General features: G+C 42.6%; 1 protein-coding gene across 2 annotated transcripts in view; it reads right to left on the bottom strand.

Moving 5' to 3' along the window:
- The window catches only part of GALNT9 (polypeptide N-acetylgalactosaminyltransferase 9), a 274,492-nt gene that overhangs the window by 137,116 nt on the left and 109,870 nt on the right, over positions 1 to 27,506 (bottom strand). Inside the window, exon 3 of one of the 2 annotated variants that reach the window (XM_055699769.1) lies at positions 23,113 to 23,267. Coding sequence is in view for 1 of the 2 variants with exons in the window: in XM_005445205.4 (XP_005445262.1) it covers positions 23,113 to 23,353 (241 nt within the window). In the remaining variant the exon portion in view is untranslated. Of the gene's footprint in view, positions 1 to 23,112; positions 23,726 to 27,506 lie in introns of those variants that run through there. The other variant, XM_005445205.4, reaches the window with a different exon arrangement.

Below are 27,506 nucleotides of genomic sequence, written 5' to 3' on the forward strand. Positions count from 1 at the left end.
AGCCTCACTGACTAGCATACCTGTAGGCACGGAGGAAAAAATTGGTCTTCCTCCTTCAGGAGTCAACAGTACATGTTAGGGTAAAGCATATGCACAAGAAAAGCAGCTGGTTGGAGGAGGAAGAAAGAGCAATATGAGCAAACTGTTCAACACCAAACAAAAGGTCTCAGCTCAGCAGTAGTCCTGCTGTTTATAGCTCCATGTTAGTGATCCCTAAAAGTAACTAAGAGGAACAAGTTTTCCAAAATAATATGTTTACATCAGAAAAAGGCTCACTCACATAAACAGTGTTTTGCCTCTCACACACACCTAGAGCAGGCCAGGAACGCTCCGATAAGCTGTTCAGTTTAGTACGTGGCCCAGACTGGGTGCTAGAGGATATGTCCTGAGAAGGCTAAGCAAGACCTCATGGGGCAGAGCTGTTACAGCTGAGAGAAAAGATGCCATGAGCTTTGTCTCAATTTGAAATTGAGCTGACGAGCCACATGAGTCTGAAGGTTTGACAAAGAAGGGGCACAGAGAGGCTACAAAACGGTAGCAGTAACTACTTTTACAAAATGCTTTGAAATCCCTGGATAAAAAGAACACAAGTTATTTACTACATTCCCAAAGAAGCAGATTTTGGGCTTGAGATTCAGTACTAGAAAAAGATATCTTTTTCAGAAACAATACCCTTCTACCTTGGGTGCTCCTGGATGTTGCAGCACAATCAAACTAGCAGACTGCAACAAGGCTTTACCATTGGTCAGATTCTTCTGTCCATGTTTGTCCTTCCTCCAGAGGTCAGACCACACAACAGCAGCAGCAGCAGCAGCTGCTGCTGCTGCTGCTGCTCCTCCATCTGACATCTGACCTCCAACCTCCAACCCCCCCCCACACACACACACTCTCTCTCTCCCCCCTCAGGGCTATTTAACCACTTAGCAGGAACGAGCTACACCTGCACATCATCCATGTCAATCAACCCACTGCCTCTGAGGCAAGGCCACAGATGCATGTTATCAGTGCTGATCAACCCTCTGCCTTCATTCCTCTACACCTGGATAAAGTTTTTACACCAGTTTGTGTTGGTTCAGATGCCCTTTCACTGGGCTACTGAATACAGAGCAGCCCCCACTGTACAGAAAGATACAGTATTGGAGCTCTTCTGCAACGTCACTGAAATACTGCAGTGCTGCACAAACACCAGTGACGCTGGACTCCAAATGCCCCTTGAGGCTGGAAGGAGTCATCCTACTCTCCTTTGGGCAAAAATGACCTGCTGAAAGGTTAAATAATTCCCCAGGATTGCACAGGATATGGTGGTGGAGCCAGAAATCAAAGCTAGTGACTGCCCAAATTCTTGTCCTGCTGTGATTAATTTATGAATTAAAAAGCAGCCTTGGTTTCTAACACAGGCCTACTCCAGCAAAAGCTGAAGCATCTTCTGTCCAGTGATTCTCTGTGAGTCCAGCAGCAGCTAAGGGTGTGGGGTAGTATCATATGGCATCATATCTGGAACAGTATTTCTCTCTTCTTGATCCTATGATACGACCCTGACTGTCAAAACACTGGGCAAGTTTCACAGCCTGTGCTTTCTTTTTTCCTCCCTCTCCCATGCTGTATACTTCATTTTTACAAAGGATCCCATGCAAAAATTTGCCAAAAGCATGTATCTGCCTCTTTTCTTGACTCCTCTAAATACTGCACAAACTATGGTTAACGATGAAATTGCCCCAGCTAAAGCGTGGCTCACTGCAATTATTGCCTTGGAGAACATAAAAAAAAATATTCTGTCCAAAAGGCATAAATTTGCTGAATGCATTAGTAGCTCAGTGCACCAAAATTAAACATGGGAAAGTAGAAGCATTTTGCAGTTGCAAGTGCAAAGTTCAACAATATCCAGAAAAAAATCGTATTTGAAACTATTTCACTATTTGACACTACTTCAGTCAACTTTGCAAACCGTAGTATACAGTGTAAGGAGTCAGTAGTGTATAGCTCATGATTCAATCTAAATGTTAAACAGAACCTGACCCTTAATTTCTGCATATCCCAACTTTCCATATCCCAAAGCAGCTTCTCCCATCACAACCCTGCAGTAAGCCTACATAATATGTAAGATTTGCTACCCAGAGAACTGATCTGAATTTTGTCCATATCAAAGGTACTTACTTTCTGAGCTAGAAGGAATGCTGTATGTGGATGAGATTTAGTTTTACATACAGAAACATTCACCAAATCATACTCCACAGGGGCACAGGCTCCAACTCTGCAGAAGAGAGCAACAACCAAAACTCCATCCAATTTAAATTACTCCAGCACTTCCATTTATCTGAAATCCAAAATAAAGTCCTATTTTTTATAGTTGTAATCAAGTTTGCTTCATCTTTGCTTGAAAGATTTATGTCCCCTAGCATCCAGTATCAGTCCCAAGTACCTCTGAAGATAAGTAAGAAGACAAACAGCACCGTGCAGCTGAAGGTTAGAAAAGGTAAAAATACAGTAACTTGTAAAGCTGAAACACTCAATATGCAACTTTTTGGCTCTAGAAACTAGGAGGTGCAGTGGTTTTGTACCTTGATCTCATCTCCAGACCCTTCTGTCTGTTCAAGTGAAAGCCTGCGATAGTATTTCTCAACCTTCATCCACAGCTGACTGACAATCCTGTAAGACACCTATCTGTGAGAAGGCTGCTGAGTGATGGTGAAGGGGTGAAGTGATTTGGCAGATCTCCCTGCAGGAGGGCTGTTCCTTTTCTGCCCCAAGAAGCTAGTCAGGCAGAGAGAGTGCAGAATCAGGAGCCTTGGAAATTATGTAATTAGGACAAATTATCTGGAAAGAGGACTGATACGTGCTTTGCCCTATGTTTCTTCATCTTCTTTAAAACAGGGACATTCCCTGGTTGCAGACAGCACTCTGAGCCACAGCCTATGAATATCTGTCAAGTGCTCAACGCACATTAGATGTAAAATGCCGTAGAAATGCTCAGGACTTTTATCAGCATCTGGGCTGGAAGTTGACCCTTATTCCATCCTACATACTCTTCCCCTACTGTATTGATTTATTAATGCTTAAACTCTTTATATTAAGCCTTACCAGGACAGGATTAGGCCAGAACAATTTTTTTTCCTAGTGTTTTCACAGGTTTCAGGACACCATTGTAGCAGATGCTACACAAGTCCAGAAAGACGGTGCCTACCTCAAAGAGCTTGCTATCAGTGTTGAAGACAAGAAACAGATGCAGAAAGGTGATCAGGGAAGAAGCCAAGAAAACAACACGGGTCAGTAGGAGAGGCAGAGGTTGTATGCAACAGCGTGCTATGGATTTCATCCTTGCCATAACAGCAGGAAAACAAGCTGTTTCATAGCCCACTGGAGGACCTTCTTTTCTACCCCACTGAACAGATTCTATCCCAGTGTGCCCCCCGTATGCAGATGGTGTCTTGGGGATGAGAAGGAGAGAATTCCTATGGGGATGTAACCTAGGGACAGGATTTATAGTCTTCTCCAAAATAACCTGATCAAGATATTTCTGAAATGCTTCCTTTTGCAGAAAAGCTTGTAATAAAAGCTCCCTAGTCATTCAGGTTATTTTGAGATGATGAAAGATGGCAGTTCTGATATATGTAAGCCAGGTTTCCTGCTGAGAAGGCTCAGCACAACTCCTCCTCTGTCTATAGAGGGAATGACTCCATGGAGATCTCTGGTAAAGCTGCTCCACACCAAATGCAAGATTCCTAGTGCATGACTTAGGACTTTGAGGAAGAGGAGAGGAATATCTGAGGAAATACAAAGAAAAATGTGTAATGGAGGGCCTGGCATAGGAGACAAGCATAGTAGGTAAAGCTGTGTTAGTCATTTTGGCGCAATGTGGAGAATGATCAAGTCCATCAATGCAGCCACTAGGCCTGCTGGGGTAAGAAAGGAACATTGGTCCCTGCACAGCCATTCTCTTCCCCTGAGCTGCTGTTCAGGTGTGGCACACAGGCCGCTGCTGGCTTCATCAGCCCCCAGGCCTCTGCTTTTGTTCATTGGCTCGGCAGAAACACTAGCATTGCGTAGGCTACTCCCTCTCTAGACACAAATTTCATTAGTGCTTTTTAATTGGAAGAAATATTGTGGTTTTATGTACAGATATCTAATATCAAAAGTAATTGCTTTTATAGAATACTCATTTGGAGCCGGTTTCCCCTTGAGATGAGAAAATGTATTCTAATTACGACAGATAATTCAGGAGGAGATAAACAGATTGACGAATGGAAGGACCAAGAAATAGGAGCTACACAGACCACTGGAGATGAAGATAAAACTTCATTTGTGAGGTAAGACACTGATCCCAAGTCTATAGATAATGAGAGATAGCAGAGTTTTGTCAGACCCTTGGTATTAAAAAAAAAATAAAATCAATTTCCTAAAGAGCAGGGATCCTTAAGCAAGGGAGATCTATGTGGTATATTTTTAAACTTAAAATTTGAGTTATGAAAAAAAGAGAACCTATCCCATATGAATAATTTTAAATTATACATGACTTATTCTGTTAATATTTTTTATTATTTTCATTTTAATGATCAAAAAGATCATTCACAGAGAGAGATCAGTTTGTTTCCTTTAAATAAATAACAGATGCCAAGATTCTTCTAGAAGTTATAAAATCCCAGATGACTTGTGTTTTGTGCTGGTGAAACATATAAAATGGATTTTCCTCTTCAGGGCTTTGGAGGAAAGCCAGAAAACTCCTCTGGTGATGGCATAAATCTGTAGTTGGGAGGGGGGAAGCTGAAATGTTGGTGTAGCTGCCCAGCAGCCCGCTGATATTAAAAGAAGACAAAATCTAAGCATCACCACTTTGGTACCTGGCCTCTGGTAGTAGCCAATACCTGAGGCTTCAGAGGAAACGAAACACAAACCATAAAGCACTTGGCCAATTAAACTCTGCACGGTCCCTGGAAGCAGAGTTCCTTTCTGAACCCCATAGGCAGGTAACTAAAGCCCTGAAGCACAATATTAGATTACCCTCATTATCTTAACTCAGACAGGTAGACATAGGGCTTAAAACTACCCAGTGCCCTTTAAAAGCCCAGCCACTAATACTGGATTCAATGGCCTCCTGCAGCAATGAATTCTCTGGTACTGTCACGGTCAGAGTGTCACTGGCTTAGGTGAAATGGATCACCTGTATCAATATATTAGATTTTCTTTAATTTTTCCAGGGCAACAGAGGTGAAAACTCCTGGGGAAAGTGATCATTGAAACAATAACAGAACCATTCTAGAAAAAGGGAAAGGGGCTTCTCCTTGAAAAGCTCAAAGGTGCAAGAGCTAAAACTTTGGGGTTGTTTAATTAGATTCAGGAACATGCTGCTCCAAGCCATGTTAAAGGGCTTTCATTTCATAAATGAGGAAAAGATCTTTTGAAAAACAAGGAGTTTACTTGTGTGAATCAGAGATAGGGAAGGGAAGCAGTGGACCGTTGCAGGAAGGGAGTTCTGACCCAAGGTCTGACACGACAGCCTGCAGCTGAAAAGATGCTGTCGGATGCAATGACATTTTCTTGCACCTACAGAGCTGACTGCACATCTCTAACTGTTAAACCCTTTGATTTCTGACACAATTCTGGATGAGAAATCCCTGACTGGCCTATTCTCAGGCCAGCTCAGCTACAACAGTAAATCCCACAGGGTTCAGCTCCATAAGGAAGAAATTATCTTTAAATACAAAGAATCTTAAAGAAGCCTATCTACCTAACTTCAGGTCCTATGCAGGCTTGTACTATTCTAGACTCTATTGTGCTGATATTAAAGTCCAAACTAACCGAAGGCTGTACCACATCCAACATTGTCAAGCCTGCCAAGTCACTTCCTTTCAGGCCAGGTTTCAGTCAGGCACCCATGGGACTCTGCTCTGTCTCAGACAGATTGTGTCCAAGACTCTTCTCCCTGCCCAAGGGTGTTTGGTGAGCTCTTGATAAGGGCCAGACAAGCCCATCTCCTGCAGCTTCATTTTGCAATCATGCTCCACATTATTTGCAGACATTCATATACCTCCCTGCTCATTTACCTAAACAGCCTGCTATTAGATTAAACTAACATAATCACACAGGCAGCTTTCTCAATAACAAAGTCACATACAACCCTTGCCATTTGTGTGACTGAAAAGCTCCCGGTTGTTCAACCCATTTTACACAGCAGAGGGTGATGACAGCATCAAACCCAGAACCTAGTAGCTGCTGGAACTCAAAATCACATCATGATTGAAAGGAGGATCTCAATTTTCCATCGCTGTGAAATTAGTCACAAAGTTCACCTCTGGCAACACAACTACAATAAAGAGACAACATTAACACCTACAGACCTGCTGGCTACGTCCACTGATCTCCCTTCCATGCCCCAAGAGTCACTGTCCACCATCTTTGTTGGCCATGAGAGATTCAGATGATCTGAAAAAAGTCCCCAGTTCCGTCAGAGCAGTGCTGGTTCTCTGTCTGCTGCCTCTCGATCTTACTATCAGGCATTTCTCCTTGGGAATAGGTGGTAGATCAGCTGCCACTGGGGACACGTGACTTCAAGTACTTCTATCAGATATCTTCAAGGGCCCACACTTGAAAATGAATTAATTTGGATATCTGTTTTGACAGAAACCAGAGAAAGCCTTGATTCCCCCATTTTCCTTTCAGTGTGATATCGTCTTATAGGCTCTCTAAGGTGACATACTTTTCTTTTGCATCATTACACAGCAATATTGATGGCTGGCTTCAAAACATACTCATTTTCCTGACAGACTGCCTATTTTACATCTGTAGATATGTGTATTTTTCTTGAACTATGTTTGTGTGCTACACAAACAGGCACATCTTTGACACCTCTCAGGGAGTTTGGCTTGGAAATTTAGTTTGAGATAGAACTTGTGTCTCTGCTTTTCCTCCCTTCACTTTATTTTCATATCTCATGTCAACATACACTACCGCTGTGCTTTGCTGCTTGTCAATCCCAGGCTGCAGTGCCTGCTTCCATCAGCCTAGTAATATGCACATGATTTAATTTCCTATCAGCAGGACAAGTCAGTTCAAAACCAAACACAGGACACATTTTAAACAGCAAAAAATACAGCCCAGAATCCAGCATCTAAACCAAAAAGTTTCAAGCCAAAAACTGATGGCAGTTTTGAAACTACAATGGATGAGGAAGGTTACTATGCAGATTCCTCCTAATCGGCAGACACATTTACAGCATATCTATTAGAGAGTGTGCTACAACTAAAGATCTGATTCTCTCCTGCTCACAGAGGACAGTACACAGGCTCAGCACAGTACACAGTGCTGAGCATCATACTCGCTTTTGAAGTGCCTTGCTATTGTTTCAGGAAATGTTGAGCCTGGATTTGGTTCTGGCTCTAGAGAGGAGAGCGTTCACTCTTGAAAGTCATAAAATAAAGTCTATTTAGAAATGGAAGACACAATGTTGCATGGATAGCTTATAACATACAATTAATCAGGGATTTATCAGGGAAAAATAAAAGTAATTAGGTACCATATTCTCTGGAGGAAGTAAATCAAAGTGTGAGACAGTTTTGCAAAAGAAAGGAGAAATGAGGACAAATAGCAATTGTCAATACATTTGATAAAATAAAGATGTAACGTTAGAGGGAAATATTGGCACAATCTTTTATTTAAAAGTGGTAATAAAAACACTGCTTGCTTTGATTTCTGCCCTTTCTGGTTTATTGTTGATATAAAGATAAATTGACTCAGACTTCCAGGAGCGGGAAAGCTACGATCCACTGTTACAGGCACTTTAAAAACCAGCACTGCTATAATACCTGATTCACTGTTAACAAGTCTGGCAGCGTCGTGTGCTGGTATTTTTATGAATTGACTGTGACCTATGGCTGGTTTAGGCCCAGATAAAATCACTGCAAGACAAAGCAGGCTTTGTTTGACAAAGGCGGGGTGCATTTAGTAGCAACGTAGTACTTTGATCTACCTACAGAGCATGTTCAAAGCTATCACACACATCTAGAATTCAGATCATATATAAAGACAATGGCCATGTTTTTGAAATTGTGGATCAGACTTCTACAATTTACCTTTCTAATGACACTGACTGCAATAGTGCTTCCCTGGTTTCCACCAAGGCAGCATAAACAGAAATTCAAGTTTTCAGAGACTCAATTTTTCTTCAGGCTTTCCTTTACTTTATGCAGAAATTCCATAAAGGAATGAGTGTTCCTATCCCCTGGTGTGTCTCAGGTTTGTACTTATGACTGCATTATGAGATGTTAAATTACACAGTAAAGAGAGAAATGAAGACAGTGATAGAAGGTGCCTTTATACAGAAGATGATCTTTCAGTGGAAAGACAGGTACGAATCTGAATTTGAATTTCAGAAAACTGAGGTCTGAGCTTACAGCTTGGACTCATCAGTCCTCAAGGGGACAAAGCAGATGCACTATTCAGTTGTGCTTAAACTTCAGGTCAGACCCACATTTCCCATAAAGCAGAAAGAACTTTCCAGAACCAAATGGTTCCAGAGAAAGCCAATGCTGAGCCCCCTGGGCCCTGAAGGTTATCTGATACGTGCTTCACACTGCCTAGCAAAGAGCGGCACAGGATCATTTTTCTGCTCCTCAATTTAATTATTCGTCACTACTGAAAGGCAATGAGACACGCTAGCGGGACCCATGTCTGCCATTTTAGGAAGCTAAAAATAAAGGAGGCTCTCCTGCAGTACTGGTGCAGTGTCAGGGAAATTTCATGCTGCTACTGTTATTAACTGAAGTAACAGGAAAGCAGAGGAAAAATGCTTGCGTTAACATATTGCCAATTAACAGAGCAAGCAGAGAAATTCAGTGTGAAGATCTGAGTCTGGTTTCTTTAAAAGCTAAGAACTTGATTTTCATGAGTAAAAATCCTGTCCATCACCGATGTGATTTTTAGCCTGGTTTGCTAAGAAAAAGCAGTTTGTGGGCTCATGCTCTCTGCATCTGTCTATCAGTCTACTTCCCTCTCTCATACCTTCCCCTCACCTCTGCTCATTAGATTTTGAGGATTGTGTCTAATTTCAACCAGGGCTTGGCAGACAGTCCGAGGTCTCAAAAAATTACATTTCTGCAAGTGTCACAAAAGTCGACATTTGGGAAGAATTGGCATTAAAACGTTCCTACTACAGAAGAGGTTCAGTGAAAGATCAAATACAAGAGACCTGTTGGAGCTATCAGAGACCGCCCAAGAATTCACTTTTAGGATTTCAACCCACAAGAAAGTCAACTTTCTTGCTTTTGCTGCTTAAGGAACCAAATATTTGTTTTAATTGTGGTAATTACTGGATGTCTAAGTCTGTTGGATGTCTGTCTGTTATTTACATCACTGATTAGCAATATGAGGTAAGATGCTGCACAGACTAGTCTGGACTCAGACCTCCTCAGTTAAATAGAGGACACAGATAAGGGAAGGGGATGAAAAGACCAGAGAGGTGAGTTGGCACCACAGCTAAAGAGCAAAAGAAAAGCACACCTGGAAATGAAGTCAAAGTTTCGTATTTCAGCAGCTCTAAATATTTTCTCAAAAGCTAGCACTGATGCTGCTCCTTTAGCCCTCAGTTCGTGTGAGCTTACACATGCTTCTTGTCAGGTATTAGCGGCAATGATAAGAACTAGCTTAAGTGACAAAACTGTGCTTTTTGGTCATAGATTAGGGGATTTCTAATAAAATAATGAGGTATGTCTGTGACTCCATTTAAAACTACTGTTCCTGTAAAGTTATGACCTTAAAGCGAATTCACATGGAAGTGCCTGACTCACTAAATTAGCACTTCTTCCCTCAGGAAGGGAGAAACAGGCTGAGAGGTGAGGCACCATGACAGCAGGACACACCACTCCATGCGACTCTGCCCATTTCTCCTGGCATTAGGAAATTAATCTTTCTGATTTTTTAATAGTAGGGGTGCTTTTCCCTCCCTGCCTTTGAAAGGAATGTAAAGCAAGGTATGAGCCCAAATCCACGCAGCCTCATCAGCAGAGTAACAAACAAAACCTTTTTGTTTTTTGTTGGTGTATTTTTTTTCAAAAGGAAATTTGTCAGTTCAGTATCTGTCAAAATACTTCTGAAAATAATCAACCTCTAGTTTCACACTCAGATGCTGAGACCTTCATATCTAGCACAGAGAAGCCACATGCATGCAATATCACCCATCAAACAGATTACAAACATCTTCTAGTTCAGGAACAAAACCAAAAGATCATACACTGACTTCCTTTACTAAAACAAATTTCTATCCAGAAATATACAGTTCTGTTTTCTGATAGTACAGTGTACAGAAGATATCTCAGCCTCCCATCACACAGTGCACTGCCCAGTCATGTCTAATTGGTGTTGATCTTGCATTAGCTGTCTGTCCTTCAGGCTCGATTCTGATGTTGCTACTACAGTGCTGTAAACAGGCTATGTAAGAGACAGATTTCAGAATAGTAACTATATAATTTTATGTTACTATATATATACACAATATATAAAGTTACAATAATCTACGTTAACATGAATTGTCAAGCTGTGTTACAAGCTCTACCAGAATAACCTGTTGTATGTTGTGCTGCAGTGAGCAACTCGACCTCTCCTTAGGGCTAGAGCAGTCCTAGCACGCCTCATGCATGGAACCTGATTCCAGTTCACTAATGCTATGCTTACTTCATCAACTATAAGCAACTTTAATAAGAATTTCACTGGTCTCATCCTTTCACAACCTCCACTGCACCTCTAAGACAGCAGTATTTGTGCTCCAGCTTCTTGTCGGTATGATTAAAAGCTGAGAGATGCCTAAACAAGTAGTCCTGTAACATAGGCAAAAATCCCTTTTGTTCAACACCACCTCTGAGGGCTGCATCACTCAACCCATGTCCATGGGCATGCCAGGCTGCACCACCCCAACTTCAGTTAGGCCATGTCTTTGTTCTCTCATGAATATTTCTCCTCCATTTCTGCCTATCTTCTCTTCACTCCTCTCATTGTGCAAGGAAGACTTAAAAACCTCACTTTGTGAACTTTTTAATGTGTGACAGAAAGCAGGAGACAATGAATCCAGTTACTAGGCAGATCAGGTTCAGAATGAATCACAGAAGAAATTCTTAATTCCCTGATCTCATCTGAACAGGCTCTCTGCAGCCCAGCTCCGAGTCTTGTAGGCCTGAAATGGGAACATGGCTGGGAATGTGGGAACCATACCAAGCTGACTCTATCAGAAAACAGGTTTTACATATAACCCCACTGGATACCAGTACTGTGAAAGCCACTTTCATTCCAGAATTAATTGTCTGTTGAATGAAAATACATTGAGCCAGATGGATCTATTTCAGGAGGAGGATCAGGCTAGCACCAATCTAAAATAAAAAATTATTGGGTTTGGTTATTCAAAGCTGGACTAGCTGAGAGCTGTTCAGTGCAGGTGCTGACATGTTCAGGTCTATGCCTAAAGGATTATCCCAGGAAGGATATATCAAGTGAGTTTGCCAAATATTAAAGAAAGATGGGAAATTTCTAATTAATTCACTGCAAATCTTTTCACTGCTCCCTACAATACCAGCAGTGAATGATCAAAAGAAATTCTTCAAGTGTTGAGAGAGCTGCAGCTTCTACTGGATGCAAAAGATCATCAAAAAGTGGGAGAAAAGACTGGTCACCAGGAAGAAACCCACAAGCAGGCTCCAGCAGAGCATTTGGCAGCCCACGTCCCTGCAATTGTGCTGGAAGTCACAAGCCTAAATCCACAGACCTTGATTCTGGGGATTGTCCATGTGACACAGAAATTATGTCAACCACCCATTTTTCCAAGCCAAACGCACTCACTGCTTGTGTAAGTTGCAAGCATCAACAATTTCAGCGGTTAGACATCTTAGTATTAGGTTGTTTAGTAACTTGAACATGATCAGCTCGCTCTTGCTTCATACCCCACTCCCATCTGTTACATGGAGTCACCGGCAATCTATCATCATGTTTTAGGACAGCCCCGTGTGGCAAAATCTGGTTTTCCTATTAGAGGTGTGAAGAGTACCTAGTCCCTGCCCAGCACCTCTAGCACAGTGCTTGTAACACAACACAGGAACACGTAACCTTCATTGGCCAACTGACAGGTGCACAATGGGTATCAGCATCTTTCATCAGCAGGTTTCTGCTTGTGGTAGCCACCAATGGGATCGAGTTCTACAGATGCAAAATTTTGCAGCTATCTGTAGCCTTACTTTACGTATGGCCGGATGGCTAGAACTCTGCCTTACAGGGACTCTATAAAGCAACTGCAAATGTTAATCCTGAGCAAGACTAACCTTTGGGTTATACAATGTTATTTCTATTGGGGATATTTTTAGTCTTATCGCTGCCTTCAGTTCAGTATGCACAGGAAAGAACACCACCAATCTTTTCTACAACACAAGGCTTGTCTGAAAATGAGTGAATATAACAAAAAATACATTTTTATTTACAAAAGCTTCACATCCTAGAGGCATGTGAGAGCTGTAAAAAAAACCACCTCAATTTCTAAAAGGGCAGTGAGGCCCTATTGCCAAATAAAATATAAAACTAGCATAAAGAATCAAATGAAAAACAACCAATTAACCCTATCACCCCACCAAAAATGCCAGAGACAAAATGAGACGCAAACTTCTCCAGTATTGCAGGAGAGGGCTTTCCAGCTGTCATGGTGGATACCTTCCAAAAAAACGAACTCCTGTGCAACGAAGTCCCTTTTGCTTTATGAATGGTACAGCAGTACCTTGGCTAGGATGCCAGTCTGGGCTGGGGGAAACAGAAGTTGAGAGTGTGAGTGACCTTGCACAAGTTCCAGTTTTGATGCATTCCAAAGTGCTCTACCACACCGAGGATAACTCCTAGGTGCTAGCAGGTGCTTGCAGGAAGGACCTGCCCTCCCTCCAGGAACAGATCAAACCTTTGGCTGAGGCTCAGGATGGGGCTAGTCAACAAAGGATGCTGAAAAAGCAGGAATGAAAAGACCCATCCTTGCTTTGAAGTCTGGAAATATTTGCCCCTGTAAGACCCGCAGCTCTAAAGAATGCAGCAGATGCCTTATCCTTCACATAAAGGAAAGGGAAAGTTATATGATCCTCCTTTTGTTTTTTTTTTTAAACAATATACTAGTGGTTACAGCATTCAGCTGAGATGCAGATAATCTATACACATTTAATTGCATATCCATACTGAAAATACTTATTCAGTCAAATCTTGAGGAAAAGCCTAGTCTGTGAGTTAGGCACCAACTTGCCCAGTGCTGTCAAACTGAGACAAAAATTATCACAGGCAGAAGCAGATCTCAAAGGTCAAAAGTGAAGAGCTTCTACCATGTAGACAATGGCTGAGGGATGGGGGAACTATGTCCATGAGAGCACAGGCAGTAGCTGAGGCAAGGGGGGTTGTGTCCTGCAGCATACGTAACAGATATGGTGTGAGAAGAGGATATGGTTTTGCTCCATGGTAGGTAGATAAGAGTACTGTGCAGTGTTGTGGAAACAGATAAATCAATCTCTGAACAAAGCTTGCTCAGATACCAGGAGCAAGACAGCCACGATAATCTGACCTCCTGATCTGTGTATTCTTTTTGCGAAACGCAAACTGGAGCCAAACAGTGCAAACAAAAGCCATCAAAGACTCCAGTAGTAGGGGTCAGAGATAGAAACACAAAGCTCACTAGATCTGTACCAGAAAGGGGAATCACTCCAAAGCTTTCAAGGAGGAAAGATCCTGTTCTCAACCATACTAAATTAGTACAGGGACACAGCATGAATTCAGCCTTTATAGTACTTACACACCATCATAACTAGCCAATATACTGTTCATCCTGTGGCCCAAGTACCTTCATTTGGCAAAATTTACTACTGGAGTTACTATGCTGGTAACTACTGGCTGTGCTGATGCTTCTGGATCAATAGCAAGAATGAATTTAGCTGACTGACTCCAATAGGACTAAGCGCATGGGTGAGCTGAGGAGAATATGGATCATTGCTACAGGCATAAAAACCTATCTGAGCAAGTTAGCCCATCCAACCAGCAGTATCTGTCACTGTCCACACAACGCACTGCTGACAGTGGGACAGCAGTTGGCAGCATCTGTGGTTTGCTTAGAAAGCTGTGTTGGATTTGCACCTCACAGGTTCCTGACTAACCATGACTGCTGACTGTACCACACCCGTGATTTTTAACAGTTCTCCCCAGGAACAAAAACTAGTAACGCACCAGTAATCCCACAGAGACCAGCTCTGTACTTCACGAGTCTATGAAGTCTTTGACAGAGGTCATCCCTCACAGGCATCTGCCTAGTCTAACACAGCCCTGCATGAACTTCTGTAAGTAGTACTTGTGTTTTGGAGTATCTGGATATTTAAAGAAATTCACAAAAGAGGGAGACCTGGCAGGATTCATTTTCTTCCCCGATCAGTTTATCAGACATTAAAGCCTAGATGGGAGATGTTTTATGCTGCTTGCAGCAAGCAGTGATTCAAAAGCAACTCTAGCAAGCCTGGTTTGAATCATGGCTTATCAAGTGAGACCATTATACTAGTGATCACTTTTTCTTATGAGTACTCCTGTAAAAGCAACCGGATTGCCTGTATAAGTAGCTCTGAAATATAAATAAAAGGTAGATAATTGAGTTCCATGGCTGCCTTTTGCCTATACAGACTCAGATTTTCTCCTTTCCCTCCTGGCACAGTTAATTGCCTGAAGAGGAGAAAGCAGTGTTTTACAGAGACAAGGAATTGTTTTCTTGGAGCAGAGTCCAGTGGCACTGAGGTAGCAAAGGCCTTTACGTCAGCAGCTTCTTTCCACAGACCTGTTTTGGTCTTGCAGAGAGGAAGGCGGTGTCAGGGATCTGTTGGGGGATAGCATGGCTTTTGCCAATGCTATACCATTTCACAGTGGCTATTCAACCCAAGGGAGATGCTGACATTACAGCCGCCTCTTAGGCATTTGCGCTAACATTTAGCACAGGAGGTTAAGACCGAAGCAAATGCACTAAAGAATCCCAGAGGCCAACATGTTCCTTTGTATTTTCATCCACTGAGTTTGGGTTATTTAGATGTGATTTCCAAATGATGCTGTGAAATAGGTAACCCCCTCCTGTAGTATTCTGGCATCAAATACCGCTGCCTGACAGAGCCATTTTTAAGTAGCAGTGCTTAAAGAAGCTCTTTCAAAAATCTTTTCTTTGGTTTTGTTTTCTTAATCATTGCCCATTCTCCCAGGATGACATGCAAATTACAGCTCAAATATTAGAATTATAAATCAGTCTGTGGTGGCAAATGAAAGGGCTTCTAGAGAATGGCTCCACAGGAGGTGGTATAAAGCTTAAAATACCCAGAAAACTATATTCTCACCTTTTCTAAAAATGTTTTCCTCATTTACTTAGACAACTCTTCAGCCCCTGAGAAAACTCTGTGTCCACGCTGCTCATGAAAACAAAACAGAATCAGTCTGTTGTCTCCTCAGCTATCTACCCTGCAGCTGCCCTCAGGCCCTCCTCCAAAGCCAGCAATCAAGGACACACTTGGAAAAAAATATATACATTAGGCCTTTTGCCATTTGTCAGAGATTCCCAGAACTGGCCCTTTCCTACTGCGCTGTTTCACTAAGGACTCCCCCCACTGAGGATATGAAACAATTTATGGTCTCAGGCTCATCCTTGGCTTGAGAACCATGCCTCGGAACAAGTCATCCCAGTAAAATAAAGGGAGAAGCAGGTAGCCACGTCTGCTTTGCAAGGCAGCGTTACAAGACTGGGCAGAATACACAGAGTAATTTAGCCTGATGGCGAACAGCACGTGGGTTTGTTATCCTGAGGACATCCATCTCTTCCTCTTACTAGTAAAAGACCAACAAACTTGTCTATTGACATTAAAGCTAGCCCTCTCAACACACATTTCAGCGAGATGATGTAAGAGGCACAAACAAACATGCAATTATTCAGAAATTAAATGGCCTGACAAATGAAGTAAGAGGGGTAGGAAACCTGTGTGAGAGCTCCTCTGGATGTTCCACTGGATTTCCCACAGAAAGTGCTGCTGCACTGTCTTTCCATACGTATCCATGAGTCCCAGTTAGCTAAACCAGGTGAAAGAAAAAGCTAGTGCAAAGAACCACAGAAGCACAAACCCTCTTCCCTCACCGTGGGAGGAGAATGCCAAACAGAGGGATAAGAAAGCAGAACTCAACAGAAGTCAGACCTCTTCTTGATGCAAATGAAGGCCCTTTGCTACTGCTTCAGAATTCAAAAAACCACGGCCAGAGAAGTCATACAGATTATATGTGCTACACTCTTGTATGCTACCAGTGCGGATACTGTGGGTGATGAAAGAAGACAGGACAGAAATTAAGAGGTAAGCCAACACTGAAGAGACGAAGCCTACCAAGCTTTGAAGCTATCTTCAACAGGTGAAATTCCATACTTTTCAGTGTACTGGAGAGTTTGCAAACAAGGACTCGAAAGCCTAGCAGATCAGACAGAAATAAATCACAGAACCAAAATTGTCACCTTCATTCCCAACAGCACTACAATGCACTTGAACTCCAAGTAACCCCAGCTAAATGAGAGGACCTGAGACCAAGTCACATCATGCTGCTCCCTGATTACTCCCTTCTGTTCCATAAGACAAACAAATCTTGGTTCAGGAGATAGCCCCGGTACAGGTAATTTTTTTGCTCTTCTTATGTCCTACAGGATTTGCTGAGTAACCAGCAAGTGTCAGTTGCACTGCAGCTTGTCTCCAAAAGCCTCTGGGAAACCTGGATATTCCAGAACACCCGAAAGGATAAAAACTATAGGGCAGAAAGACAATTTTTAATCGGTTTGCATCTGCTGTGCTGTCCTTGAAACGGATGTTGCCTCCACCTAAGAAGCTTTCAGACATTCACAGCTATTTCTATGGCACCATAGCTATGGGTTTTAGGAAAAGCAGACACAAGTCATGTGCACATCCAGTTAACACTTGGCTGCTTTAGCTCTGTGCTCTCAGGAGATGACTTTGGGTTGCTGGAGGATCTGTGGCTTTCATTTTCAGAAGCTAAAGTTCTCCTGTTTCAGAGGACAGTTTTGATCAATAGGACTACAACAAGGATGAAAGCTGCTCTGCTGTCATTGGCTTGCTTCCTTCCTTTTATCCATCACGTCACAGGCTCTTTTTCTTTCCTTCCCCCCCCCACCACCACTTTCAGTTCGTTAGTTTAAACTAAGTGATGGAAATGACTGCCAAGTGAAACCCCACAAATAATAACAAAAAACTATGCTAAGTATATGAGAAAGAGAGACTGAGTACCCATTAGTAAGGTTAGAGAGGGGCATTAATAAAAAGAAGATTTGTCAAACATGACTCATTTCTTTTCCTTCCTTTCATAAATCTTATTATTCCCTTGGAGAACAGCCATGCACTCAGTGGCTAGAACTGCATTCTTGAATTATGTTCTTGGTTTAAGTACTATCTGCCCTTACTTACTTAAAAAAGTCAAATAAACACTACCATCCCCAAAACCCAAAAAACAACCCCACATCCCACTATCAAGGTTATTAAGTTACAGCAAGTTTTTCTAATCCTTTAAACCTGCATGACGATTATGGATGTGCAACAACCACACTGCAGCTATTCACTAGAAAGATGACAGACCTCTGCTTTTCCAACTCCAGCCACATCCACAAAGAAATGGAAAGAAACTGAATGAGAATACCTCCTAAAAGGCAACAAAAACATCAGTCAAAGGTTTTCTTTCCACCTCTGTAAACACTTTTTAAAAAAAAAACAAACCACAAATCTTTAATCCTACATAGTACAAATGATTCAAGTTCTGCACATATAAATGAGTCAGTGATAAAACTGCCACATGATTTTTCTGTCAAAATAAACTTTCTTCCCAGCTACAAATGCAAAAAGCAGAAACATTACATTAAAAAACCAGTTACTAGTACATGAGACAGAGTACAAGGAGTGACTTCAAAATCACTGATGTGCTGCTGGAATGGGGATATATTTTTTGTATTTGTCAATATTTTGAATAGTTGGATGTAATTTTACCTGTTTTACAAGAGAGATTTACCCTCTTTTTTTCTACCAAACCTTTAGACCTTTTCTTCCTAAAGTGGCTAAACAGAGTAATAAAATTTCAAATATTACCTCATATTTTTAATAGGGGCTATCCAAACATTGACTCATGATGTTTTCTTCCCTTATTTTGGGGAAAAGAATCTTCCTGAAAGCACTGATTATGAGTTTTCTCCACTACATAATTCAAGACTAACACAGCTAAAGCCAATGTGAAGTGGAAATTGGACTTTTGGACATCACTTTGCAATACAGAAGGTCAGGCCTATAGCAATAGTTACTTACTTAAGCTTCAGTAAGCAATTTAGAAACACTGAAAAAACTTGTTATACACCGTATGGTAAACCAGTAAACTGCAGCCAAACTTCGAAAAACAAAAAAACAGAGTTGATATTTTTCACTCCTGTCTTCACTAGGCCCAACCTTGCATTTCTTAAAAAAAAACTCAAAAGGAGACCATGTGGAGAAGCTACTCACTAGGGCAAGGAAAGCACATGGCTAGGACCAGCACCCACAAGTAAGTCAATACTATTGGAGATAATTATGTGCTAATTTTGTCAGATGCATGTTAGCATCAGACCATAAAAAAAAATCAAATAGAAATAATTATTACATAAGAATCTGTATGTGGGTATGAAAAGATGCAGTTTCATTAGCAGCAGGGCTGGCAGTCACACTTAATTGTCCACCACTCACACGTCCCTTTACCTCTTTTCTCTGGAATGGAATTACTCTTCAGCTGAAAGTTGCCAGCTGTAAAAAGCTTCTTTTTGACAAATCAGATGTGGACATTCACATGATTCGTTTGCAGCCTGTTCCCAACCCTTACTTTTGATATGGAAATTTGGGACCAATTTCAACCAGTCCCAAGCCTATGAAGACTAAACTATCCTTTTAAAAATACTGCTGCACCTTTTAAGTATGCAGATTGCTGGGCTAATTTTTAAATGCAATCACTTTGCTTCCAGTGCATTCTAAAAATCAGGAGTCCCAGTCTGCATGAATGAGTCCTCTGCACCTAGGACCTGCTATTTCCATCATTTTAAGCCTATGTGGTGCAATTACATGAATTGTCCACTTCCCTTCCCCAGCTTCCTCCATGAAATGCATACGCAATGCAAAACCCATTTATTGTACTGGGAATTGCTATTGTATTTAATCTTCCCAAAGAGAGCAAAATCAAATTATGATGTGTAAAGAATGATAATCTGTCAAATTCAAGGGAATACTCCAGACTTATCCCTCCAATCCCTCTGTCTGCAATAGAACAGGTCGAAGAGGTCTAATGTAGAAGACATGGGTAGGAAGACATGATGTGAGAATACATAATGAGAAAATGAAAACTCTCTTAATCTTTGCGGATTGAATGAAATCTAATTACATGCTGTATTGATTGTTGTGTATTACTGGAAAGAGACAGTGAAAAGGGAAAAAGGCAATTACAGTGAAATTGTAGTCTGACCCTTCAATTGCTTTTTGGCATGAAAGGTTATGCTTTACTCTGAGCATCAAAAATTCTTTATCCTCTATGGTAAATCATTAGCAACAGACTCAGATGCAAAACTGATTACAGGAAAAATTCAGTCAATTAAATCTCTTTTTATTTTTTTCCCCTTTACAACAAATAGAGGCAAAGGAAAAAAATACCAAGGTATTATCATCAATGCCATTTCATTAGTTGCTACTAAAGCTACCTGGCATTAGTTCTGTGTTGACTGACAATAAATCATATTGGTCAATAGAAATACCATAGTAAAAATGAAAAAAAAAAAAAAGGAATACATTGATGAACTAGATCTAGAATAACTCAGTTTTTCAAACTGTGTGTTATACCCAAAGTCAAATATTAAGAGGCAATATGAAGTTTCATCAAGGAAATTCCACAGACACATTTCATTGCTCTCTTTTCCCTTTGCACATTCTGTTCATTTACTTCCACCAAAACCAGCAGCTGAGTGCAAAGCAAGCTATTTTTCTAAGTTGATATAAAATCAAAGCACGAGCCAACTGAAAACTATTGTTTGGGTGCATGTCTGCACGACTCTGCAGGCAATCATGGCAATTCTCATTCATTCTGTTCTAAAAATTCTTATTCTGCCAAAGATAGTTGCAAGGACCAGCTTTCTACTGATTTTCATACATGGTCCTCTGCGTTCTACACACACCTCCACAGGCATTGTATGCACAGTTTTTATTCAGACTGGAAAGCTAATGTGTTTTCTGGTAGTGAGTTTCAGGTTGCCTCTTGGTACACTTGTAACATTACTTCTTGTGTTTATTTTTCCTTGCAGAAGGTACACTTTCAAATAACATTTCTTTGATTGCATGCAAACAAGTAAGTGTGACAGAAACAAAATTCTGCCTAGCTGCAGATGCAAGGCTGGTCTCCCACAGAAGTGTCTTTCTAATGCACTGGATCTTCAACAGAGTCCCTGGGAAATCCAGGTAATGTCTTACAAGTCTAGAACTAATCCAAATATAAAAGAAAACCTAAATAAAAGAACACTCAGAATTTATTGCCAAAATATAAGACACTTAATAGGTGGCTCTAAATCTGCTGATCTCAAAATAGAAAAGTCCAAGAGCAGAAAATTGAAATACTGATCTGGACAGATCTACTGTAACAGTAATATCAAGCTGGACTGAAACTCCTGGTGTTTGCAGGAGTTCTGGGTATGCAAGGAATTCATACTCCTTATGAAAAAAATCTACCTACCCATGTCTGTCTCTCCATATGAAAGTGACTTTGACCCTCCTCATGACAAACTAACATTCACAAAGGCCTCAGACGGCTATCCAACCTTGTGACAAAGCAGTATACAGGATAACATCTGAGAAACCTCGCTCAACATCAGGATGAAACTGCACAGCTCCAGAGCAGAAAGAGTGCTTCTGTAATACCAGTCTTTCTGTGAGACATGGCAGAGCATCATCACAGACAAGCTCTCCTGAATCTCAATGCTGCCAGAGCAGCATTATGCCCATTAATGGCATAAGTAATGAGTCATGATATTAAAAATGGAATACCAGTGCTCTAAGCCCAAACGCAGATGCTTGATCCTGATTTCACTTACAGTGATGCAACTCCAATGAATCCAGTGTAGCACCTCCTAGTCTTTTAGGACTTTTCATTTTTATTGCCATAGAATGGAGGGGAGGGAAAAAAGAGAAAGTGACAAAGTATCTTTTTACAATGGTGATGAAATAATTAACCTGTGTTAATGTACCACTATGTAATAAAAACACCCACTGTGTCAGAAAGAAGCGGAAGGGAAAGGAATAGGAAATTTTAACAGTTCAGCTTGAAAAACTTTCTGTATTTTCCTGTGTAAGTACTTTCAAGAAGAAACTATCTGCAGTGTTTCTCACGACCTGATGAAGCAACATAACATTTAAGTTCAACCAATTTCACTATGAAGTTCCATATCCAACAAAACACATTAAAGAAGAAGAAGAAAAAAAGTCTCCAAAATAGAGGCATACTTTGCAAGAGAACTTCCTGCTTACTGTGAAGCCACAGTCATTACATGCAGTGGTGCCTGCCTGGTACGTTAAGGACTCCTGCGATTCTCTAGGTGATGCTACCTATGCTGAGATGAACCCAGAGCAGGTAAATCCTACCTGAAGTATCACCTATAAATGCCACCAAGAACAAATCAATTTGGGCCAAAAAAACTCCACTCAGTTGAGCTACAACGGATATAGCTCAGGGACTGATCTAATTTAGTTTGGGAACTCTATGGCTTTGTTGAATTTGGGAGGGAGATTTCCCCCTTAAATCCTACATTCTTCAAAACTGCTCTGGAATATGGTTAGGAAACACATCTGTTGACACTTTATCTCTAGTTCATGAATGTATATTTTTGTGACTGATACCCGCACTCCACATTCCCTTCTCTCTTCCCTGTTTATACAGATGAGTGCGTAAGGGGATATGTGTTCTATAACACTTGCTGGTGTAAACTGCATATTACCATAACAGTCTCACCTACTTAGATTTATACATTCACTCAGAAAGTAGTAATAGGAAATATGCTTTATCCTAACCCTCCTATTTGTTTGCATTTTGAGACTACAGCAGCCTTTGTTAAATTAATGTTACAAGTAAGATTTTCACCAGCAGCCTAGAAGCACATTCAGTGTACTTAAATATATTTACACCGGAAGTTTTGTTTGTTGCTAGACACTAAATGTTACATTTATATTACAATTTCATGGAAAAGTTCACTCCCTCAGCCTCTTCTTGTCCAAAGCACTGATACATTTAATCACATACTTATTTCTTGATGTTCCACATTTAGAACTTTACAAATATATGCAAATATAAATGCACTTGTTTTGAAGGATTAGTTTCTACATGAAACATTAGTTGTCCTATAACAACTTTTATGGCTTAGCCTGTTCTAACTACCATGGAAGAGTTCTTTGCTTACCTACCAAGATTTTTGAAGGCTGGTGAATTGAAATGGTTTGTCATAAAAAGAATTGGTGGGTGCTTCCCTTCCTCACCAAAGACAACGTCAAATTTAAATGGCACAGTCATTAAGGAAACGTATGAGTGGTATGTTTAAATAGGCCATTACAAGCACACAGCTTAAGAACTCAGTAGAACGCTTTTAAAGTAGTTCTAAGACCAAGTATATGACTTCCAGCTATAACCTAACAGTGTATTTGCTATGCAAACACCTACCCATGCAGAGTTAATACATCCAGACAAACTGTAAACCCAGGTACAGTTCATAGGGACTTCCAACCAATCCTTAAACCCACAAACTCTGCAGCCTCCTTAACTTTGCATCTATTGAGAATGTGCTGACTTTGGACTGAGAGTAGGGGGTGGGGGGTGGCAAGGGTGTTCAACAAATCCCTCCAGCAAACCCCTGCAGCCACTATCTTTCCCTTTGTTTTCTGCTCTTCAGCAGAGGGGTCAGGGCGTATGGTGCCCGGGCTTCCCTCCCCAGCTTTGAGTGCTCTTCCCCAGTCTGCGGCACCCTCCCCGGGCACAGGGCGCCACGGGACCGGCGCTGCGTCCCCTCGCAGCCCTCCGTACCATTTAGCTGGTTGTAGACCACTTCCTCCAGGTGGTCCAGGCGCTGCAGGATGGACTCCCTGTCGGCCAGACTGCCCACCTTGGCGCCGCGGCTCCTGGCCCGGCGGTCCGCGCTCCGGACGATCTGCACCAGCTCCTGGGAGCGGTCCTGGATCCTGCAGTAGACGGAGAAGAGGATGATGCCCACAAAGACCAAGATGTTCACCGTCAACAAAGTTTTGATTTTCCGTGCCACCGCCATGGGAGCCGCCGGCGCCGTGGCAGGGCGCACATCAAGGCGCGGCGGCCGGCGGCCCCGCGGCCACCCGGCGGGGGGCGCGCCCGGGGCGCGGAGGGGTGCGGAGGGGCGCGGAGCGGAGCTGTCCTTCAGCACCGCCGCGCCCCGCGCCCGGCGCCCGCCTGCGCCCCGCGGGGCCCGCGCCGCGGCGGGCTGGGCGGCATGGAGCGGGGCCGCGCAGGGAGCGGGGCCGAGCCGCTGCCGCCCGCCGAGCCGCCGCCGCCGCCTCTCCTCCTCCGGCGGCTCCCGCTCGCCGCCCTCGCTCTCCGCCGCCCCAAACGCAGAGCGCCGGTGCGGCGTGACGTGCTCCGGGGGATCTCATCTACATGCACGCGGCGGAGCCGCCGTGCCGCGCCGCCCCGCCTCGCCCGCGGCTCCCCGCCCCGCGTCCCGGCCCTGCCGGGGGCCGCCGCCCGCCCCCGAGCCCCGCGGGGCAGCCCCGGCGCTCGCCGCCGCATTTCAGCACGACGGGCCGAGGGGCGAGGCGGACAGGCGCCGGCTTCTCTCCACGATAGACACCGGTGGCCATTTTCTCTTCGTTGCCCACCTGGGGAGCCCGTGCCCTGGCCGAGCGCGGCTAAGGCAGCTCTCCGAGCAGCTCCTGCCCTCCCACGGGCGCAGCCGTGCAGGTGAGGCGATGGCCCACCCGCCTCGCTGCTGGAGTAAGCGCAAAGCCGGCCACAGGCTCCCAGCAAGAGGCAGAGCTGGTAACGCGCTCGGCCCCGCGGGTTTCCCGGCAGCCACAGTCCAACACTGGCTAGTGATCCTGCCGGGAAGCGACACGGCTGGGACCACGTCCACCTGCAAGCGAAGTCCTTGCCAAGAATACACAGAGTTATAGAACAGTTCGGGTTGGAAGGGACCTCTAAAGGTCATCTAGTCCAACCCCCCTGCAGTGAGCAGGGACATCTGCAACTAGATGGAGTTGCTCAGAGCCCCGTCCAACCTGGCCTTGAATGCTTCCAGGGATGGGGGATCCACCACCTCTCTGGGTGACCTGTGCCCATGTTTCACCACCCTCATTGTAAAAAATGTCTTCCTTGTGTCTAGTCTAAATCTACCCTCTTTCAGTTTAAAACCACTACCCCTTGTCCTATTGCAACAGGCCCTGCTAGAAAGTTTGTCCCCATCTTTCTTGCAGGCCCCCTTTCAGCACTGAAAGACTGCTGTAAGGTGTCCCCGGAACCTTCTTATCTCCAGTCTGCCTCACCCCCACTCTCTCAGCTGGTCCTCACACGAGAGCTGCTCCAGCCCTCTGATCATTTTTGTGGTCTCCTCTAGACATGCTCCGACGGGTCCATGTCTTTCCTATCACAGTCATAGAATCACACACAGGTGGAAAAAAGCAGCCTCAGCCCTTACTCTCAAACACACATCCAGTGAACACTGAAGAATTACCAACATCTCTAAGCTCAATACCTATGGACATTAAATGAGCCCTTTCAGCTGGCAGCTTCTCCATTCATGTTCACAGTGGTCCTGCTTTGTGTACCACCTCACTTAGAGGGCTGCATACCATAATATAATCCTGGCTGTGGGATTTTTTTTTCCTTTCCCTTCTATGCTTTCGAGCTGCCAAGCTCAAAATCCAGCAGAAGTTACAACCTCCCTGAACTCACTGTAACTTAGCAAGGCCTGCTCAGGGTTTCCTGAGGTGTAAACTCTCCACTGCTGTCCTACTTCTGACCTTCCTGCTGCTCATCTTCTGCAAGGCTCCTGAGGGTGCAGTTTGTTTGAGAAGTTAAGTGTTTCTGTCTTAGAGGAATTCTCCCCTTTTCTTTTGGGGATCACCAATGAAACCTGTGTTGGACGAATCAGCAGCACAGAACAAGCCTAGAGAGAGTTTCACCATAATGTTATTCCTGGCAAAAGATGCCACAGGTTTCTGCAGTGCCGTCTCTTACAAAAAGGTATGTCTCCACAGAAATATGCGCATGATTTGGTTACTTCCTTCAGTACTGTATTCTCAAACATAAGTATTATCTAAATACAGGGTCAGATATTCTTTCACTGAAGCAGTCAGCTCAGCAGAAACAGCTCAGAACCTGCAATTTTCCAGTGTTTTGATTATTTTAGTAGTGTTCTTATTGCAAATCTGTCATAGCACTACATTTCCCTAGAAAACACCAACGTGGTTTAAGAAAAGGTATTGAAATAATGCTCAAGTGTAGCTTATTAGATGTCTTCACAGCATTTAATATATTATAGCAACACCTGCTGGTCTTGATATGGTTAAGAACCTGTTAGATCACTATTTCCATTACAAACTCCAAGTTCACAAGCTGGCCACAGGACTTCAGTCTGGATTCTGACACATGAGTGTTTAGCTTGTCCCAAGAGCTGTAAAGCATCTTCAATTATTTTACAGAGTTTACCAAGTTTTGATGGGGTATTTTTCACATCAGTTATAAATGGGCTCTTTCAAAGACATGATTTCATCCATGATTGACTTAGGTCAAACAGTTTTTGCCTTGTACGAAGTAAATGTTCTTAAAAATGCAGCTTAAAATACTCTACAGTGTGTACAGAAGAATGTGAGAATATGCTTATATGGCTGAAACCTTACCTAACACCATTCAAATAATAACTAGCTCTTACAGATCACTGTTCATTCAGAGATCTCAAAGCAAGTTACAAAAGGTATACTATTAGAGCTGACTGAAGGATGGCAGTAGTGCTTTTGGAAAAATTTCAGGGTCAGAAAATCTATTTTCTTTTCGTATTGGAACAAAACCAAAAAGCTTTGAAATATTTTCACATGAACAGCATTGAGCTGAAGCCACCGTTTCCTGCCCAAAAGGGTCAGGTTCCAATTTTTCTTCCTTCAGAAAGGCTTATATAGTGCCAAAAGAAAACTAGATCAAAATCAATATATGCAACATCTGGATTCCAGTAAAAATGCTTTTGTTGAAATCATACCAATCAGCTCTGATTGCTGACCTACCTTACAAGTGGGGAACATGGAAAGGCACCGGTAATTTGTCCCAAATCAACAGAAAAAGCCAAAGGCAATGCCAGGATCCCACCCCACATCACAAATCCAGTTTCTCTCTCTCTCACACTATTACCCTCTTAGTGATTTTTAATCCTAGTTGTCCCCATAGGGCTCATGTTTTCACTCATATCATCCAAGACAGATTAGGAAGCTGCTACAAATAAAAACCAAGATACCGTGTATTCAAATGACAGTCTATAGTTGATGATATTCTACATCTCACTGCTATCACTGTGCTCAGCCAAAAAAACCCACCTGGATGAAGGACAGCTGGCTGAAGATGTTGTAAGCAGCTAGAGGTAAAGACTCTAAAACCACAGTCAGCACTCTAAAATAGCCATCTGCCACAGCCATCTTCCCTAATGTAGCAAAGATCATTTAATGCCTTGGGGCACTTCTGGGATGCTACTGGACTGTCATATAGCTAAGGCTGCATTGGTAACAGCAGCATAAAAAACCAAACCTGCTTTTGTCTGTGGTTCTCCTTGAAACTGCTTGGTCTTTTACAATGTTGATCTTGCAACAGTTATGCTTGTTTCTGTTGACTCTTGGTTATTGCAGGACACTGCATGCTGGCACAAAGATGTTGATACAGAGGAAAACTTCAGTTGCTTCTACACTTACAATCCTGTTCTGTTTAGCTACTGAGGTCAGAGACAGTAAATTTCATTTCAAATAACACTGAACTAAAAGATTTTGAAAAGAACTTTTAGCAAAGCATTGGTCTTACAGCCATTATCTACAGAGTCCATTGTGCAACCAGTCAAGGCAACAGACTCCAAGTCAACCTGACCCCAGTTCATTTGGAGATACCAACCTCAAACAATACAGAGGAACTAGATTATTTTTTTACCAGCTAGTGAAAACTGTAGATTGTGCAGCAATTGAATACAACCAAGATACTCATCATCATCACCTGGACATTTCCTGAGTTCAGGTTTTCCCCAAAAATGGTCAGTAAAAGTTATAAAGAAAGACCATGTCAGACCTACAAAGTATCACCTCTATAGCAGAACCCTTGGAACCACCATGCCTTCTGTTGTGCAGTCCAGGTATGGTGGGTACATACACAGATAATCAATATGAGCTTCAGTTTTTTATGAACACAAAAATTCTGTTGAA

The sequence above is a fragment of the Falco cherrug genome, chromosome 1 (genome assembly GCF_023634085.1).
Source record: "Falco cherrug isolate bFalChe1 chromosome 1, bFalChe1.pri, whole genome shotgun sequence".
Classification (NCBI taxonomy): Eukaryota; Metazoa; Chordata; class Aves; order Falconiformes; family Falconidae; genus Falco; species Falco cherrug.